Genomic DNA, 18,830 nt, shown 5'->3' on the forward strand with positions numbered 1-18,830 from the left:
AGGCGGGCCATTGCTGGGGCTTTATCTCTGTTGGCCACATTGCTCTAGTGTTCCGTTCTCCATACTAAATAGGAAACTGGACGTGATGTGGAATTAGATCCTGCTCCAGTAAGAGAGAGAGAGGAAGGAAAAAAAATATACATAGCAGCAATGAATAGGCCACAAAATGGCTCCACTCACTTTTACCAATGAAAAGCAAATGGTGAGTATAGAGATCTATGTATACGTAAAGGGGAAAGCGTTGTATTTCGCTCATTGTTTACAGGGCTTCCTTCTGGAGAGAGCGCGAGCATTTTCCCGTGTGTGGCGCAATATGGGAAAACGCGCAACAAAAATTAAAACCAATTCTCCGTTGTTCAATGGGGGGAGGCGGCGGGGGGGGGGGCGGCTCTTTTTCTTTTGGGGAAATTTCGTTGAGCAAACTGATCCCAAAAGCAGCCGGATATTTGATGCTGCAGAGAGAAGGCAGGATTAACAACCCTTTCTTCGGGGCAGATGCAGAAGCGAAGTATAAATATGGGTGTATAGGTCTGGGTAGGATTGGTTTTGTTCCTTTTAATCGGGATCTGGTTGCGCTATGGAGCCAGTTTATCGGAAAGGCCCTGTTTGAATCTAGCTGGCCAGAAGCAACTCCAAAATAACGTTTTATTTCATTCTATTTTTCTTGTTGTAGCTGTTTCTGGAGGGAAATGAACTAATACTTGGATTAATGGGTACAAATTTCCGGTCAGATCCACAGTTTTAAACAAAGAATCTAGGACAGGGGTTAGGACCAGCACAAATTACCTAGGAAGAGTGGAATTTAAGACATTAAAATTATAGGATTCACACACACACACCTCCCATGTTATTCTAGTAACAAATTCGATCCGAAAGAAGCAAATTCAATCCGATTCTCTGTTGCTGTTTTAAAAGTGTGAAATATTATGAAGGCAAAGAGGGAAATTGGTTGGGGAGGGTTACTTATTTATTGGAAAATGAAAGGATTATTATTTTTCTGCGATTGCATTTGAACAGGCTCGGGAAATGTGTGTGTGTGTGGGGGGGGGGGGGGGGGTTGCAGAGAAATGCTCTGTGAAATGATCAGAAAAGAGAGCGCTTTGGCTAATGGCTTGTTGATAATTTTCTCTGTGTTTATCTGTTACTTTGCCTTGTGTGTCTGTGAAGGGGAAAGGAAGGATGTGTTTAAAATTTCCGATTCTTTCTTGTTTCATTGTATTATGGCTTAACTCGTTGAAAGCGATCCCAAAAGGAAATATTTCCACTCCGCAATTTTAGAGAGAGAGAGAGAGAGAGAGAGATGTGGAATGGACAGACGTATTAGGCAGAGATATCGACACAGGTAGTTTATATCTCCTTTAGGGTTACATCCCTTAAGCAGCCACAAATACCGGGATTTTAAAAAAATCATACTGATTCATAACGAACGTTATGCTAAAGGAGGGAAACATTTCTATTGTGTGGGTCGGACTGGAAATAACAGATGTTGAGGATGGGGTTCCATCTTAAACTTTCAGTGAGAAATTCGGACAAAGACTGTACTAGATACAAGCTTCAACCTGTGTATTCATCTCCGACTGGCTTTTAGGTTTAATTTTTAGGCCCTGCACTTTTAATAGCATGTCTGCAAACCTGCAGGCATCAGTTTGAGAAATGCCAGCTGAAAACAAACACCCTGTTTTCAGCTCTAGTCCGGTAATACAAATAAATCGTTTGTTTTATTTCGACCTATATGTGTGATGGGATATATGGAGAGAGAAATCTTTACGTTATATATCTATATTAGTAAGGGGTTTGCATCCATGTTAAACCCCTTTATTAATAGAAATATATGAATATGAAGAACAAGATATTTACATATATTATAAATTTGTTATATATACATAATTAAAACAAATAAAGTATTTATAAACGTTTATAATTATATATACATACACACACATATAGTATATATTTAACGTTTTTAAATAAGTTTATAATTATATATCTATATATTATATGTGTGTGTGTATATATAATTGTAAACGTTTATAAATACTTTATTTGTTTTAATTATGTATATATAACAAAGTTATAATATATGTAATATATATGTAGATATGTATATATAATTTAATTAAAGGGAATAAATACAGTGTACATAGATAGGGTGTGTTTCTGTCTATATACCCTATTAATAATATAAACACCCCTATATACATTGAAACTAAACAATATAGATTTTTAATGTGCTATCCAAATTCCAAGCCCAATTTACGCATGAGGAGGGTTATATTTGGGTCCAGTCACCCCGTCCGTTAGTTGTGATTGGCTGGGGCGGGGGGGTGTACGGCGGGCATCCCTAGCCACACGCCTCTCTATCAGCGTTTGCTATCTTGATGTCGATCTCTCCGGCTCCAATGTGCAGTTGATCTAAAGAAACTGGGGCAAGAGATCTCCCCCCGCCCCCAGGAATTATTATCTCGATATGGGTTTCCTTTCTCCTTGTCAAGTCCTAAGTATCCTAGAGGTGGGAGGCGAGAAGGCAGCCCTGAGCCGGAGAGATCTTTTGCTGGAACAGGACACTCGAGGAGACAGATGTGAATGGTCGCTCACGATGCAATATCCCGACAGACCGTTAGAATCCTTCCCGGAGAGGTGGCTGGGAAAGGGCCGGCGCCCTGGGACTTTTTCAGGTCTTCCCTACAAACGATCTGCTTAACTGAGCCCCGCAGGAGTCAAGGAAATTAAGGTTAGAAAGGCTGAGTCTGGGATCAGATCTGCTTTCGCAAAGCACCGGGCCTCCTTTATTTACACCAGCCATGAAATGAACAAACCCCAAACTTCGGGAGGAAACAAAATGGAAATAATCATTCCTCAGCGTGAAATGCGTTTCCTGTAACGATACATCCATGTGTTTGATGGCAGAGGAGACACTAACCCGCTCCTTGCCCAGCGGACGGCTCCTGTAGCCTGCCTGCCTGGGCTAATGGATAGAGAAGGTGCCTACAGATTGCTTTTTAAACAAGTGACTTCAAATGTACCGAACACATTTTGGATACGACCAGATAGTACAGCTGCAGGACGTGGGTCTTTCGGCCCAAAGCCACGGGCCATTCTGCTTAAAACAAAAATCTACGGTGTAATATGTCCCCAAAATAGGAAACATCAAAGTAACCCGATGCTGCTCTCCTTACTCAAGACTGGGCCCCGGACTAGACATTTGTTTTGCAATAATATAATTACTTCCCATTGCTAGTCACACTTGATCAGACTCCACATCTTGGTTACAGACAAAGCTAGTCGTTTGAAATGAATAGGAAATCTATCTATCTATCTATCTATCTATCTATCTATCTATCTATCTATCTATCTATCTATCTATCTATCTTCTACTACCTTAATACAGAAACACTACACTCTTATATTTCTCAGCAAAACATTGCAATCATTGTATATAGATTAAGAATTACATTCTCCTCATGCAACGTTATATATATAATGTGTGTGTGTGTGTATAAAAATATACACACCCGGTCTATATTTCTCAGCAAAGTCATGGTGATCACTATGTTGCATGAGTAGAATTTAATACTTCGACTACATCTCCCTGTATAACAACATAATTACCACCATGACTTTGCTGAGAAATATACACGTGATGTGTGTGTATATCAGAATGCCAGGGTTCCGTGTTAAAGCAATAAAATGTCATACAATGTTTATAGCAAAGTACTATAGTATAATGCTGTATATTTGTATATAAAATTATTGTAAAGCAATAGAATCACCACACTGGCCCTGCATTTTATAGTGTAATCATTTTTATATATTTCTTCTTCTTAGTTAATCATTCTTTGATTAAGAACAGGAGGACTTGTGGCACCTTAGAGACTAACCAATTTATTTGAGCATTAAGCTTTCGTGAGCTACAGCTCACTTCATCGGAAAGTGAAAAGGAAGGAAGCTTATGCTCACTCAGGAAAGCTCATGCTCACATAAATTGGTTAGTCTCTAAGGTGCCACAAGTCCTCCTTTTCTTTTTACTCTGAAACCATTCTTTGATTAGTTAATTTATTATAGGATTGCCTATTAGCGTTGTCTTGTAAGATCTGAAGTGCAGTTGGCCTGGGGTAAGTGACCGCTCCTTTGCCAGTGGGAGTAACCTGATTTATAGTGTAACCATAAAATGATTACCCTATCAAATGCAGGGCCACTGTGGCGATTATATTGCATTACAATAATTTTATATACAAATATATAGCATTATATATATATATAGTATACACACATATATGCAAACACTACTATCCAGTGTTTCTGAGGAGCAGCCGTGTTAGTCTGTATTCGCAAAAAGAAAAGGAGGACTAAACTGGTTAGTCTCTAAGGTGCCACTAGTCCTCCTTTTCTTTTTACTATCCAGTGTGTGTATGTGTCCAGAGAGAAATATAATGCCCCTTTGAACAGTTCTCGAATTGGAATGTTAAAACATAGACTCCCTATTGCACCCTCTTTATAGCTGGTAGCCATGATAAATTCATCTTCAAATCAATAGTTTCCACGAAGGGTGGTTGAGTTCAAAAGTGTAACCTGGGGTAGCAGCAAAACGGTGTTTCCGTTGGAAATCTCGCCCATAAACACCCGTTTAGCCCTGTCCTTTTGTTAACATTAGTCGTAATAAAAAGAAAAATCCGAAGCTCTTGGTTTACCCTTCGATAAAAATGTTCTATTCTTTAAACACCATCACGCCCACGTCTTCAGACCCTGGAGTTTATTCTGTTCCTCTATCTGGGCTGCAAAAAAATTAATGGAAAAGAAACTGATTCCAGCCGTGGCTAAGTCACCTGTCGGTGGAACAGCAAATGCTGGATCAAGGAGAAGATTAAATGTGAGGCTTAAATAGGCAACACAGAGATATTAAGCTAAGGCGAATGGTGAAACAAATAGGGATCCCTGGGCTTCGGGGGATTGCACCAAGCCCATCTCTCGGCCACACCTGGCTCCGGTGAACCCTCATCTTTTTAAATATTGGGTGAAATCCTGGCCCCACGGAGATCCAGGGGACTTTTGCCATTGACTGTAAGGGGGCCAGGATTTCATCTCTCGTCCTGCACTGGCAGAGAAGCCACCAAGGCAGGATTGTGCCCCGGCGCTTCAGTACAAATAGCTAAGCTCGCCCCTCTTCTGGTACAAAGCATCGTTTGGCTAATTCTCCTGCTAATAAATCATTGCAGCGGGATTCTGGCTCCCAGGCCGGGACAATGGGCTCCTTCGCTGCGGAGGTGTGTGTGCCTGGACGCTGCTGTCAAACTAGCAACATCTGTCACCGTCACCTCTTCTCTGTTCCTTTTTTCCTTCACCCCCTTTTCCTTCACCCCTCTCTTTTCCCCCTTCCCCCTTTTCTTTCTTTCTTTCTTTCTTTCTTTCTTTCTTTCTTTCTTTCTTTCTTTCTTTCTTTCTTTCCATCCTTCCCGCAATCTTTCTTTCTTTCTTTCTTTCTTTCTTTCTTTCTTTCTTTCTTTCTTTCTTTCTTTCTTTCCCTCCCCCACTTTTCTTCTTCTTTCTTTCCATCCTTCCCGCAATCTTTCTTTCTTTCTTTCTTTCTTTCTTTCTTTCTTTCTTTCTTTCTTTCTTTCTTTCTTTCTTTCTTTCTTTCTTTCTTTCTTTCCCTCCCCCACTTTTCTTCTTCTTTCTTTCCATCCTTCCCGCAATCTTTCTCTTTCTTTCTTTCTTTCTTTCTTTCTTTCTTTCTTTCTTTCTTTCTTTCTTTCTTTCCCCCACTTTTCTTCTTCTTTCTTTCCATCCTTCCCGCAATCTTTCTTTCTTTCTTTCTTTCTTTCTTTCTTTCTTTCTTTCTTTCTTTCTTTCTTTCTTTCTTTCCCCCCCCGCTGGACAGTCAGTCTGTCTCGCAGGGGTGCCCTCGGCTCCCCCCACCCCGCTCACCTCCTCTCCTCTCTCCCCCAGGACGATGGAGAGGCCGCCGGCGGAGCTGCCCCGCAGTGACCCGCGGGATGCCCGGCCCCCGCAGCCGCACGATCCGGGAGCGGAAGGCACGAGCGAGCCGGAGAGCAGCCGCGGGGGGATGGAGGTCCCAGGAGAGCCCCAGCTGCTGCTCAATGGGGTTTCCAAGGAGACCGGCCGGCCCTCCCCCGGGCCCCCCGCCGCCGCCGTGCCGGTGATCGAGCTGGTGCGCAGGGACATAAAAGGCCGCGAGGCGCCCGGCGAGGCGATGCAGAGAGCTCCGGGCGCCGAGCCGTGCAGAGCCCCGGCCGAGGCCGCCTGCGACGCCCGCATGGTGCAGCTGAGCCCCACGGCGCTTCCCCTGCCGGCGGCCGGCCGAGCCATGCTCTACAACATCGGCCAGCCGCTGGGCACCATCAACAGGTCCGTGCCCTGCCCGCCGCCTCCTGCCCGATCTCCCCGCCCGCCCGTCTGCCCCTCGCTCCGGCTGTCTGTCTGTCGGGCTGCCTCCGGGAGGCTGTCCGTCTTCTTCTGTCTGTCTGTCTCCCCACTCAGCGCCCTACAGCAGCTCCCTCGCCCTGTCCTATCCTGAGATGAAGCCTTTAGTACCGTTTCTGCAGAAAACTGCTGGATTGTTTCTCTTCTTGTGTCTCTCCGACCTCTCTCTGTCTTCCTGTCCTGCACTTGTCTATCTATCTATCTATCTATCTATCTATCTATCTATCTATCTATCTATCTATCTATCTATCTATCCGAAGTTCATAAGGACAGGAGGTTGTCTGGCAAAGGAACCTTTCTCTGTCTGGGGATGTAATTCTTGTGCCTGGATAATTGTGGGAGAGTTTGGATGCATGTAATTTTGCAAAGCAAAACATCTATTGTAGCCCTTGGAACAAGGGTAATTATATATATAGATAGATAGATATAATATTACATTTTAATATGATTTTAATGTATGCCATATTATATATATATATATTGCATACATTAAAATCATATTAAAATGTAATATTTTAAATGCAAAGGTGTAAATGTAGCCAATGCAACATTTATCTAGTGGGCAAGTTTTTTGTTTCCTTGAAGAAATCTCTCAGATGTATGCACTGGGTGAGATGTGTGTGACCCTACAAATAATCATGACAGTGGTAAGGAATTGCTTCAGAATATGCATTGTATGTAGTGTGTATAAATAAATATGCCTACACCCTACAATGTACTTATATCATACAATTCAATTCCATTTTCTCTCATTCAATACAAATTAATAGTAGTTCAGCATATGTGTGTTATATATCATCTAGAGATCAGGTAGCCTTCTGTCTTAAAAGACTTGCTAGAAAGTACACATACCTGTATTAGAATTATATCACATTGATTGGAGGACCTACAAATTTTTATCCTGGTCACTTAAGACAGATGTCTGTTATGCTGTATATGTAAATGTATGTATAATTTGTGTATACATGCTTGTGTGTGTGTGTTTTATTTATGTACTCTCACACATGCCTACTTATATCCTCAACTGGTATCAGCTGATATAGCTCGATAGATTTCAAAGTCCCTTTGACGTCAGTGGAGCGACGCTGATTTACACCAGCTGAGGATCTGGCCTATAATATCTAATAGTTCTTCTTCAGGTGGCCGCTGCACGGGTGCCCAAGGTGCTCCCCACGAGTGGGAATGTGCAGCGTTCATCTCGAAGAACCCCGGCGACAAGTGAGTACCCTTCATGAAGTGTGTCTGTGTGTTTTCCTCCTCGTTTTTTTCTGACCTTCCCTTTGCATCTTGTTTGCAGTGGGTTTTTTGGAGAGCCAGACACCTTGTCAATCTACAACAACAATAGAATGAAAAGAAGATCGTCTCCTTATGAAGTGGAGATCAGTGACGGTGAGAATCTTTTCTTCTTCCCCTGATGGTGTATATCAAGTGCAAAGGGATTTAGCCGGTGCTTAATGTCCCATCCCATTCCCCCCCACCGCCCCCGCCGCTCCTTGGTGACATGGGAAGGTTGCTTAGACCAACATGTGTTGGGGTAAAATGCAAAGCAATAAAAGGATGAGGTTACATCACTCCTACTGGCTGATAGCTTGCTTCTGTCCTGGTCTTGACTCCTGGATAGTGGAGCCAATATCTCCTACTCCATCTGGTAACCAGTCTGATGATGAACGACTTAATAATATTACCCCAGTTCAGCAATGCACTCTAGCAGGTGTTTAATTCTATCCCTATTCTGCAAACCACTTAGCACTTGTTTAAGGCTATGTCTACAGAGCCCATGCTGGCATAGCCCCCTAGTGTAGATACAGTGTACAAGACAGAAGGAGTTTTTCTGCCAGTGTAGGAACGCCACCTCCCTGAACAACGTTAGCTATGCTGACAGAAGTGGTCCTCTGTCAGCATAGCTGCACCCACACTGGGGGTTTTATCAACATGGCTACATTGACTAGGGAATGTGGTTTTTTCATGCCCTGACTGACATAGCTATGCCAGTATAAGCATTAAGTGTAGACCAGGCCTAAGTCCCATTGTAGTGAGAGAGACTTATATGCATGCTTGAGTGCTTTGCTGAACTGGGGCCACTCTTCTGATGTGCTGAAATTGCAAAGACAGTTCAGAAAGTCACCAGATAGAGGTTTGCCTTCTGCCAGAAGCCCTGAAGCAGAGTTGCCCTTTGAAATTGACCAGTTCTGCTTCCAGACTGATGGCCCAGAGTTTATAACATATTTTTAAAAATCTTTCAAAGTACGGAAGAAATTAAACAGCCTAGGATATTATCTCACTACCTACCCCTGTGCAGTCCTATTGGTTTCAGTGGGAATGCCTGTATGAGTAAACACTCCATAGGAGTATATGTTTCCAGTCAAAGGTCCTTAGTTTTTAAATCAAAGCCTAAAGCTCTCCACAGTGACAGATGGCTATATAAATGAGATGAAATGATAAAAAGAAAATACATTTTAAATGATAAAACATTGAAATCTACAAAAGCCAGAAAATTCAGTTCCCTTCATTTGTCTTTCTTTTTAGCTAACCTATCTATCTAATCTGTCCAGATAAAACCCCAGTCCTCCACACTTCAAAAGAAAATTGTGAAGCTAACATAATGCTTGCAAAACATCACTCCAGTTTCACTGCATTTATGTGTTACTCTTTCCCTCCATCCTCTGTCTGTTTGTCCATTTCTATTGTGAGCTGATTGGGGCAGGGACTTTCTCTCCCCATGTATCTGCACAGCACCTAGCACAATGGGGTCCTTATCTTGGTTGGGGCCTTTAGGTTCTACCATAATATAAATAATAAGGCTGAAAAATAAAAACACAAGTGTGTATCAGTGTCATAGAGTCTGAGCAAGAGTTTTAACCTTCCCGCTGAGTTTACTTGTTTTTAGCTTAGATGTTAAATTTTACTTATATATAATACACACAATAACTGTTTAGATGAGCAGGACATATATAAATGTATTTGAAAGAAAACTGAATATGTATTTACTAGATAATGTATTAGGTATATTCACTGGGCCTGATCCTGCATATCCCAAAGTAGTTGATTAAGTATTTGCAGGATCAGGCCTTTGAACTAGGATAGTTTTGTGGGCGTGTATCTCAGGGAGCAGACTAGGACCCTGAGCCTGCAAACACTTATGCGTGTGAATAACCTTAAAGTACATGGGAGAGTGTTTGCAGGCCTAGAGGGCCTGCTCCAAAGCCCACTGAAGTCAGTGGAAAGATTCCAAGGGGTTTTGGATAAAATTTATATTTAGCAAACCAGGTAAATAGGGCAAAAGTGTGCCCCTAGACGTGAACAGGCAACTTCCACTGCTGTCAATGGTTCCTGTGTGAACATATTTGGATCATTATTAGGGATTTTACTAATCCGGACTGCCGCTGATACAAGAAAGTGTAATGTCTTCAGACGGTTATGGTTTGTCTGTCAAGGAGTATTTCATATCTGACAAGATTTGCAACATGGGGCATTTGGGGAAAAAAACAGAGACATTAAACTAGGAGAGCTCTTTGGGAGATAGAATGGCAAAATAGGCCTGGACTAGTTCTCCTAAATAGGGGCAGTGTAGGTATGCAAATTTCAGTTTTTGGATCAATGGCAGCTCTTAAGCCTTGCCCGTCAGTTCGATTTATGATCAAACCAGAATGAGCAGGCGGAGAATTGGCATTCACAGGGGCAGGGGACTGGACAGCGCATTAGTAAGATACAGAAGTGACCAGTATGGTGGCCATTTTTAGGCCTTTCAGTTGCTTCCTCTGCCAACGACAATAGTGGCTTAATCTAGCATGTTTAAAACCTGCACTTAGAAGAAACTGATAGCAGAAGGGCTAGTCACTGACCCAGAAATATGTCTGAAGATTCTAAGAAAACAATATATATTGCAACCAGAGTCTCAGTAGCTCCTGATGTCATCTGGGCAGATTCTTCACTGTCTCCCCCGCCTGCAGCGCCCGCTCCTCTCAGCTTATTGGATCATGAATAACAAACCACCTGGCTTGATGGCTTTCTCCCAACTTCAGGGCTCAGCTCTGAACTGCACAAGCTGAGCTGCTTCAGAGAGGAACAGTTGTAAAGCCCCCAAAGTGACTCCAATCAAAACCCCTTTTCATGAAAATGTTTTGTCAAAGTGTTACAAAATTTTTGACCGCTCTCCAAGCCAGCTGCATAATAAATACATACATAACGGTCACAAAAAGTTTTGAAAACTGATTGCAAAAAAATTCTGTCGGGATTTTGAAAAATTTCTACCAGTTCTCCTTTTGATTTGTATTATATTTAACAAATTATGTAGAAAACCCGATTCAATCTTCTGGTTTAATTACTCGACAAATGTCATTTAGAAGAATACCTCAGTTTTTCATGACCTATCCACAAAGCATCCTGTGTTATCCATCACTTCAAATCTTTAAATCAAGAGAGGATGACTGTTTTTCTAAAAGATACCTTTCTTCAGTTCAACCATAGTTACTGGGTTTGATGCAGGAATCAGGAGATGAAATTCTACACCTGCATTGTGTCTGATGTCAATGCAGGAATCGGGGTGAAATTCTATGGTCTGAGTTATGCTTGATGTCATCTTAGATGATCACAGCATTTTAAAAAATTTATGAATGGATTCCTTAGGGGCACCAGCCCCCCAGCGAACTCAATGGGTATTCTGTGCATGCAAGATTGCACCGTTGGTATTTTAAATTTTTTTTAGGCTAGTGATCTCTAATATTTTCCCACTCAAATTCAAAAGCAGCAAAAGAGATTTTGTAAAATTAAACAAAACCCTCTCTGCATGAGAATCTGATTTCCATGTTTCTTGATATATTTTTTTTAAGCTTAGAGGAGCATGTTTGAGTCTTGGAATTGGGTTTTATAACAGGAGCACAGAGGTTATGTCTACACTGCATTGTAAACCTAGGTCTGTGGGACCTGCTCTTGTGCACTTGGTGTTTCCAAGCCCATGCTGGAGTGTCCACACTGCATTGTAATCCTGGGTTTGCAATTACTGGACCTGGGTCTCACAGCTGTGCTAGGGCACACATTCTGCAAGGTCTGCAGCTTGAGCTGCGTCCACACTGCAAAATGATAAGGCTTGGACCTGAGTCCAAGCAGGACTCGGGCTCTGACCCACCCCCCTAGCAGGGTCCTAGGACCCAGCTTCTGAGGGCTTGCTGACCCGAGTCAGACTCATTTGCATGTGGATGGAAAAGGGGCGTGGGCTCAAACCTGAGTCAGAGCCTGGGCTTAATGTGGAGAGTAAACATACCCGGAGAGATCTTTAATGATAGGCTAGCAGTGCAAATAGCTCTACTGTTGTCATTACTCGTGTTGTGGAATTGCCTGGATGCCCCACTTAGCACTGGGGACCCTGAGTTCAGGGTGCTGTACAAATCCAGTGTAAGAAACAGTCCCTGGCTTTAAGATCTTACAACTGCATTTGAATGCTCAGTTATGGTGCTCTTTGGGAGTGGAAGAATGGCCTCATGGCTTAGGGACTTGACTGGGATTGTGAAGATGGGGGTTCTAGTCCTGGCTCTGCCAGCAACTCCCCTTTGACCTTGGGCAGATCACTTTCATCTCTCTGAGCCTCTTGTTCCCATCTATAAAATGGGAAGGAGAGTGCTTCTGACCTTATAGGGCAATCATGAGAGTAAATTCATTCATTCGTGCTTAGATGCTGCAGGAATGGGGCTCCAATAACTCCCCAGATAGCTAGATCCCCAAAGGAAACTGAAAGTTGCAGAATTAAATTTTTACTTAATCATGGTGATTCTTGCTCTCATGCACAGGGTTGAACTGATCACCAGATTTGGGGTCGGGAAGGACATTTTCCCCCCACGGCGCATTGGCAGACACCTTGGCTTTTTCGCCTTCCTCTGGAGCATTGAGCAGGGATCATCTGTTAGGATCAGGTGGGCGTATCCCACACGATCAATTTCCTGCATATGCAGTTGAGGGGGGAATCTGGGGTGGGCAGTGGTGGACCTCAGTCCTTCCCATTTTCTGTGGTTGTTGTTGTTATTTTGGGTGGATTTATTTTTAACGGTGGAGAGGGGAAAGGGACTATTGTGCATTGGAACTGTGCAGCTCCTGGTAATGTGAGTTAGATGTGTCTGTTGCTTATACGTGGCTGATTTGGTTTGGAGGGGCCAGTAGCTTGAATCTGTCACAGCAATAACTGTGGTTGCTTAGAAGTGTTTCCAGTTGCAAAGCCCATGGAACGGATTTTTCTCGCAACACATCATGTGTCAGTGTTTTCTTTTCACCAGCCAGCATTTCATTTCCTAGTGTTTGGGATTTCTGTCTTCTCTGATCTTGAGGGTGGATTTATCAGGAGGCAGCCGCGTTGTACTAGTATGTTGCAACAATATTATAAGCGAGCTTCAGAGCACGTGGTCTATTATCCATTTGCTATAGCTGAACTCCCCACCCAAGGAGTCCAAGTGTATGTTAACAACCAAAACACGCCCAGTGGTTTGGTTGGGGGGCAGGGTTAGCTCAGTGGTTTGAACATTGGCCTGCTAAACCCAGGGTTGTGAGCTCAATCCTTGAGGGGGCCATTTGGGATCTGGGGCAAAAATTGGGGCTTGGTCCTGCTTTGAGCACGGGGTTGGACTAGATGACCTGAGGTCCCTTCCAACCCTGATATTCTATGATTCTATGATTAAGTGGGCACATGGCTAGAGCCAAAGCATCCCACTGGTGGGCACAAGCATTGGGTGATGATGGAACACTGGGCAATCTAAACAACTGACCACAGGACTATTGTTGGTCAGTGACTTATTCCCACCATGATGCAGTAATCAGACAAGGGGTTTCAGAATGTAAGAGTATAGCGTGTGGACATGTGCTGTACAAGGCCATGTGATCTGTCATTCAGTGTCACCCCCATAGATATTATACCTACATTGGTACTTGGTGTTGTGCTTTTCCAGGCGTGCACAATGTCTCTCATCTTTATAGTGGTTTTTGCCATGGCAACCCTTCCAGAGGCTCGTGAGGTCTCCTGCTAGGTCCCTTCAATAACAATTTATGCAAAGCAAAATATATAGTAATAATAATATACTCTGTGAGTCCTATTTGGATAGATATTGCACTGTCCAATAGCTGGAATGAGTACCCGCTTGTACATACTTCCACTGATCCAGAGAAATGGGATTCTGAGATTGCACTCTGACCTGGATCTTATGCCTGGCAGGACCTGCTCATAAATCCTTCCTCTCCATGCGTACAACCCCACACCAGTAGGTGTTATGATCACCCATGGAAAGGAGAAGACACAGTCAATGTTGGTATCTATCTGGTCTTCCGGGACGTTAGCTGTTTTACATCAACACATTCATTCTAAAACTGGCCATGGGGTAAAACTCTAGCAATTTTAAATGGACTTCACTGCTTGCCCGGCTAAATTAACATCAGTATTTTGTTGTCATTTCCCCTCCTACAAAAATAAATCAAAATAGAATCAGGTTGAGGGTATCTACAGGACAGGAAAAGCATGGTCAATCACAGCGTCATTGTCAGGCTCTCCAGCTGCTCTGCCAACGTTCCACAATGCTGACCTGAAGAGACAGCTTCTAAAACTGATAGGGCAGTTCTGGGATGATTTGACTCCTGGTCTCCATTCAGAATTCCAACAAAGGCACTCATTTTTGTTTGGTTGGTTTTGGTGTTGGGTTTCTTTTTGGGGGGGAGGAGGGCTGGTTTTGTAATGTGGCTACCTGTTCCCAAGGAATTGGGCTGAGTACCAGCAACTCATTTCACATAGGCCATCCAATGGTCACGTAACAGCTTTAAGCTCCCTACCAGCTTTGGGTTTGTATCAAATAAATGATTTAGATGAGTATCTGCATCCTGACCATAGAACCACTAAAACCTCTGCTCTCTCACGTCGTCTCTTGTCATATCTGTTTTGGCCAATGTTAAGAGAAGTTAATAGAGTATAAAATATAAGGCAGTTCATGAGCTAAGCTTGTACAAGTCCTTTATCACTGGGATATGATGAAAATATACAGCCTGCTAATCACATATATGGCCTAAGCTTTCAAACTTAGTTGACTTAAAGTTAGACGCCTAAATAGAAATGACCTGATTTTCAGCTCCCATTGGCTTGAACGGAAGTTGTGGCAGTTCTAAAAACCAGACCACTTCTGTTGAGATACCTACCTAGGGAAGTAGGTGCCTAAAGTTAGTCAGTCACATTGGGAAATTTTGACCATTAAGTGAAATGATAAATAATCTGTTTAATGTTACCCCTAATCATGCACTATTGTAATTTCAGGTCCCCATACAAAAGTGGTCCGCCGCATTTTTACCAATAGCCGGGAAAGGTGGAGACAACAGAATGTCAATGGTGCATTCGCAGAGCTTCGTAAACTCATTCCGACCCACCCACCTGACAAAAAACTGAGCAAGAATGAAATTTTACGCCTGGCTATGAAATACATCAACTTCCTGGCCAAACTGCTTAATGACCAGGAAGAAGAGGGAAACCAAAGGGGCAAAGTGAACAAAGACACTGGGATAGTCCAAGAGGATCTCCTGCAGGACATGTTGTCTCCAAACTCTAGCTGTGGAAGCTCTTTAGATGGAGCAGGGAGCCCGGACAGCTTCACAGAAGAACATGAAACATTAGATACAAAGCATACAAGGAGTCTCCATCACTCCATTCTTCCTGTAGAAGGCAATGCCCAGCGATGATGACCTTACAGATCCCTCCTAAAACACAGAGGGGAAAGTAAACCCTCAGTCCCTGGGTCTTGGAATTACACCCTATTTTCCCAACTCTACATCTCCAAAAAGAAAACAGGAACTTGAGCTCATCAAGTTCTCAAGCCAATATTTCTAAAGGTCACAATCCCTGAACTAAAATGACAGTGAGTTGATGGAGAACAAAACCAAATCAAGTGGACATTCAACATTTAGGTACTTGATCGGACGGAGATGAAAGTCATCTTATTGTACATATTGTTCATGGATGTAACGCTGGGTGGGGGGAGGGAACATTGCTGACACCTCTTCAATATCAAATGATTTGATGATGATCTCTTGAAGCAGAATAATCATGGATCAGAAACAGGCAGTGACTCCCTCTTTCACTGCCAATGGAAGCTACATGTCCCTTCCTTTTACGTGTGGCACTTGGAAGCGACCAAAATCTCGAACAGTTCTGCAGCATCTCTCCAAACCATTCTGATGACATATATGCAACTTGTCAGTGTGGAAGCTAGGGCAATGCCTTCTTGTTGTCCAAGAGCTTTTGACTGTACCTTTTTAAAAAGCTGAAAAATGCCTCCCGCTAAAGAACTGTTACAAGGAACGAGACTTTTTTTTTTCAAAAAAGCCCAAAACCGTAGCCTAACTTTGGATTGTTTGAGGTGTTGTATTTATGATGTGGAATTACTTCTGTTTAATAACTGTCATGCAGTATCCACTGAATGAAAAGGTACATAGATGTTTTCTTCTCTCTTCCCTCCCAACTACTGTGCAATGGCTGAAATCGTGGCCCCGTTGAAGTCTATGGGAATCTTGTCATTGGCTTCAGTGGGGACATGACATCACCCAAGGATTACACATTTCAGTATGGGTGAGTGGGAATTTTCCTTGCAATTGTCATCCTGGTATTTTAGTTAAAAACAAAGGCAGTGATGGAATAACAAATTGTGTGTGTGTGTGTGTGTGTGTAGAAGGGATATAAAAGAGATTTAATTATGTGCTTTGGATTGTTGGGTTTTACCCATCTGGAAAGGATGGTTATTTAACCTCCCCCCCGCTCCCCGTCTATTCATTAGCCCCCCGATTTGATCTTGCCTCTTTGTCTACTTAAGACTTCCGCCGGAGCCTTGTCTGCACAAGGATGTGGATATCTCTAGAGTTCCCAGAAGCAAAGCAGTCAGCCTGGGCTCTGAGACTCACAGCCGCGGTTTTGTTCTTGCTGTGTAGATTTACACTGAGATTCAGTGCTATTTGTGACACATACAGCAATTCCCAGGCATGCAGACGTATTGCAGGTTGGTGGCCACATACAACCAGATCACTTTGAAACAGAAATTATCCTCCATCTGGAGATGTCCTCTGAAGGACACTTTAAAAAAAGCAGAGTACTTAAAAAACGTGGGTCAGATTCTCAGCTGGTGTAAATCAGGGTCATTCCATTGACTCCCATACTATGCCTGTTTACACAGACTGAGGAGCTAGGCCCTGCATATCCCATGAACAGCAGAACCTACATAGGACTTTCTCTTTTTCCCACTTGCTAATGATTGACAGAGCAATCGCACCAGAACAAACTATCTCATTATCCACTTGCTCGGCAGAGATTCCGAAAAATCCACATGATGCGAGAAAGCCCCATTCCTTGTAAGGGAAAATAATTAGAATGAGTACACTTTATACAACCCTGTCTCTTATTTATTATAGGTGTTGAGGTACAAGGCAATGCAGAGACGTCCGTGTGTGAGCATTTAGAGCCATTAGTTTGCCTGTTGGAAAGCCAGGTTGACCCTATTTTTATTGTAGGGTACCGTCACTTCTTTTTTTTATGCCCGTTTATGAGAATGGGTCGATACTATCTTGGAAGTAATATGAGTGAGGCTGGGTTCTCTCAGTGTTGTGTGTGGGAATATTAAGAGGGTGTACCACCTTGCTGTGAGTTCCCCATTGATATTTTAGGTAAATGGTCTGAGAATTCACCCCTATGCAGAGGGCCAGTACATTGCACCTATAAAGTCCTCAAATGGGGCTCAGGTGAGACTTACATTTTGTGGGGCATTACAGGGTCAGTTTCACCGTCTGGTATTATCTAAAGGACAGATCTTGCTCCAAAGGGAGTTGTCACTGACTTCAATGGGAGTAGGGGCTAGACCTCAAAACTCAGACACTGGTAGGGGACGCGTTCTGTGATGGGGGGAATACATAGGGGAGTAAGAAATTGGAACTTGAGCCTGAGAGATGCTGAGGACTCTCAGCTCCTGCAGGGGGCGCCCATCACTTTGCAAGATCCGGGGATCAGTAGTTTCTGGGGGAGGAGGGAGAGAAATTTTGTTACGAAGATAAAGTGTTATTACATTTTTAAAGGGATTGAAATAATAATGATATTTTACCCCCTTTTGGACAGATATTCCAAGACAAGTCATTTAAAATGTTAGAAATCCCCCCCTTTTTTTTTTCTGAAAAGAAGACAAAATGGTACAATTTATAACCCTTTTACAAAACACATATATTTGTAGCCTCTTAGCAGAATACAACTTCAGTATAGCTGAGGTATGTATAGTTGTACTTTAATTGTGATTTGAATGGTACATCTCCTATTTCTCCGGTTCTTCTTCTGCCTGCTCTATGTCTTGGTGTATATAACATCATCCCATTTATGTTTGGAATCAGCACTTTCGGTCAGTGTTGTACTCTGTGATGAATTCTTTTCTTTTTTTAAAATTCCTTTGGTTTCTGCATTTTTCTGCAGAAGTTAAGTAACCAGACCTGGTACCCTTATTATCTTTGTAAAGCCGATTAGGCAACCCACTGTGGATGTGCTATTTAGAAAACACATTTGTTGTAATGTGTGTGTATATATAAATATATATAATATAATGAATATATCGAGAATATTTCTAAATAAAGTTTTACAAATCAGCCTCTGCTCTTTTTTCTTAATGCTTGTCATTCAGTATTTTTTCCCCTCCATTTTCATGAGCTGTAACTGCAACCTGATGTCAGTGGGTGTTATAACTGATGATGGGAGTCAACTGCAGTCTCTTTAGCTCAAGCTGTAGGGAGCCCAGTACTGCCAACCTCAAGCATGAGTGTAGCTTTAAAAAAATAAAAGGCAAGATTGACTTAAAAATCATGAGATCCTTTTAACAATAATAAAACCTGTTCCTTTTCTCTGCCTTTTCCAGCTCTTCTCTGCAACCAGGAGGGCTAGAAATTTCACTTATTTTCAAAAATAAAAGCTGAGATTCTCTTGCCACCTCTTGATTCCAAGAGCTGGGGATTTAAGAAAAACACCGAACAGCATGAGACACACAAAAGTTGGCAACATGGAGACTCATGCTATTAGTTGTGGTGGTCATCATGCTACATTTAAGTGCAACATGTTGGACACTAGTGGCTCTGACACTGACCTGGACTTGAGGAGATTTGGGTTCAAATCCCAGCTCTGTCATGTGCCTCCCGTGCCTCAGTTTCCCCATCAGGAACTAACAATACTGACTTTCTTTGTACTGTGATTTGATATCTGAAGATGAAAAGTGCTATATAAGTTGTAGTTATTATTGTTCTATTTCCAACTTCCATGATTCAGCCAACTCCGATGATAAATATTTTGTGTCTCTTAGCATGAGCAGAGAAGGGGAGAAATCCTACACATAGAGAAAGAATTAAATTAAAAGCAAAAGAAA

The 18,830-nt window shown here is 42.5% G+C and overlaps 1 protein-coding gene across 6 annotated transcripts; it reads left to right on the top strand.

Moving 5' to 3' along the window:
* TAL1 (TAL bHLH transcription factor 1, erythroid differentiation factor) lies at positions 1-18,063 on the top strand. Of its 6 annotated transcripts, XM_073357792.1 has the most exons (6): positions 1-202; positions 1,241-1,342; positions 2,493-2,731; positions 5,944-6,363; positions 7,736-7,827; positions 14,714-18,063. In XM_073357792.1, exons 4-6 carry the CDS (start codon positions 5,948-5,950, stop codon positions 15,130-15,132), a joined length of 927 nt encoding a protein of 308 aa, XP_073213893.1. In that variant the 5' UTR covers positions 1-202; positions 1,241-1,342; positions 2,493-2,731; positions 5,944-5,947; the 3' UTR covers positions 15,133-18,063. The 6 variants fall into 6 exon arrangements, with proteins under 6 accessions (XP_073213893.1, XP_073213892.1, XP_073213890.1 ...); XM_073357791.1 differs by lacking the exon at positions 1,241-1,342; XM_073357790.1 differs by lacking the exon at positions 1-202 and having other exon boundaries at positions 211-1,342.
* The last annotated feature ends 767 nt before the right edge of the window (positions 18,064-18,830 follow it).

Source organism: Lepidochelys kempii, chromosome 8, assembly GCF_965140265.1.
Source record: "Lepidochelys kempii isolate rLepKem1 chromosome 8, rLepKem1.hap2, whole genome shotgun sequence".
Classification (NCBI taxonomy): domain Eukaryota; kingdom Metazoa; phylum Chordata; order Testudines; family Cheloniidae; genus Lepidochelys; species Lepidochelys kempii.

Bases quoted from the DNA above. Each gene is read 5' to 3' on its own strand.
- TAL1 (XM_073357789.1), top strand. The intron at 6,364-7,735 runs GTCCGTGCCCTG...TCTTGTTTGCAG, and splicing joins CCGCTGGGCACCATCAACAG to TGGGTTTTTTGGAGAGCCAG. The intron at 7,828-14,713 runs GTGAGAATCTTT...TTGTAATTTCAG, and splicing joins TGAAGTGGAGATCAGTGACG to GTCCCCATACAAAAGTGGTC.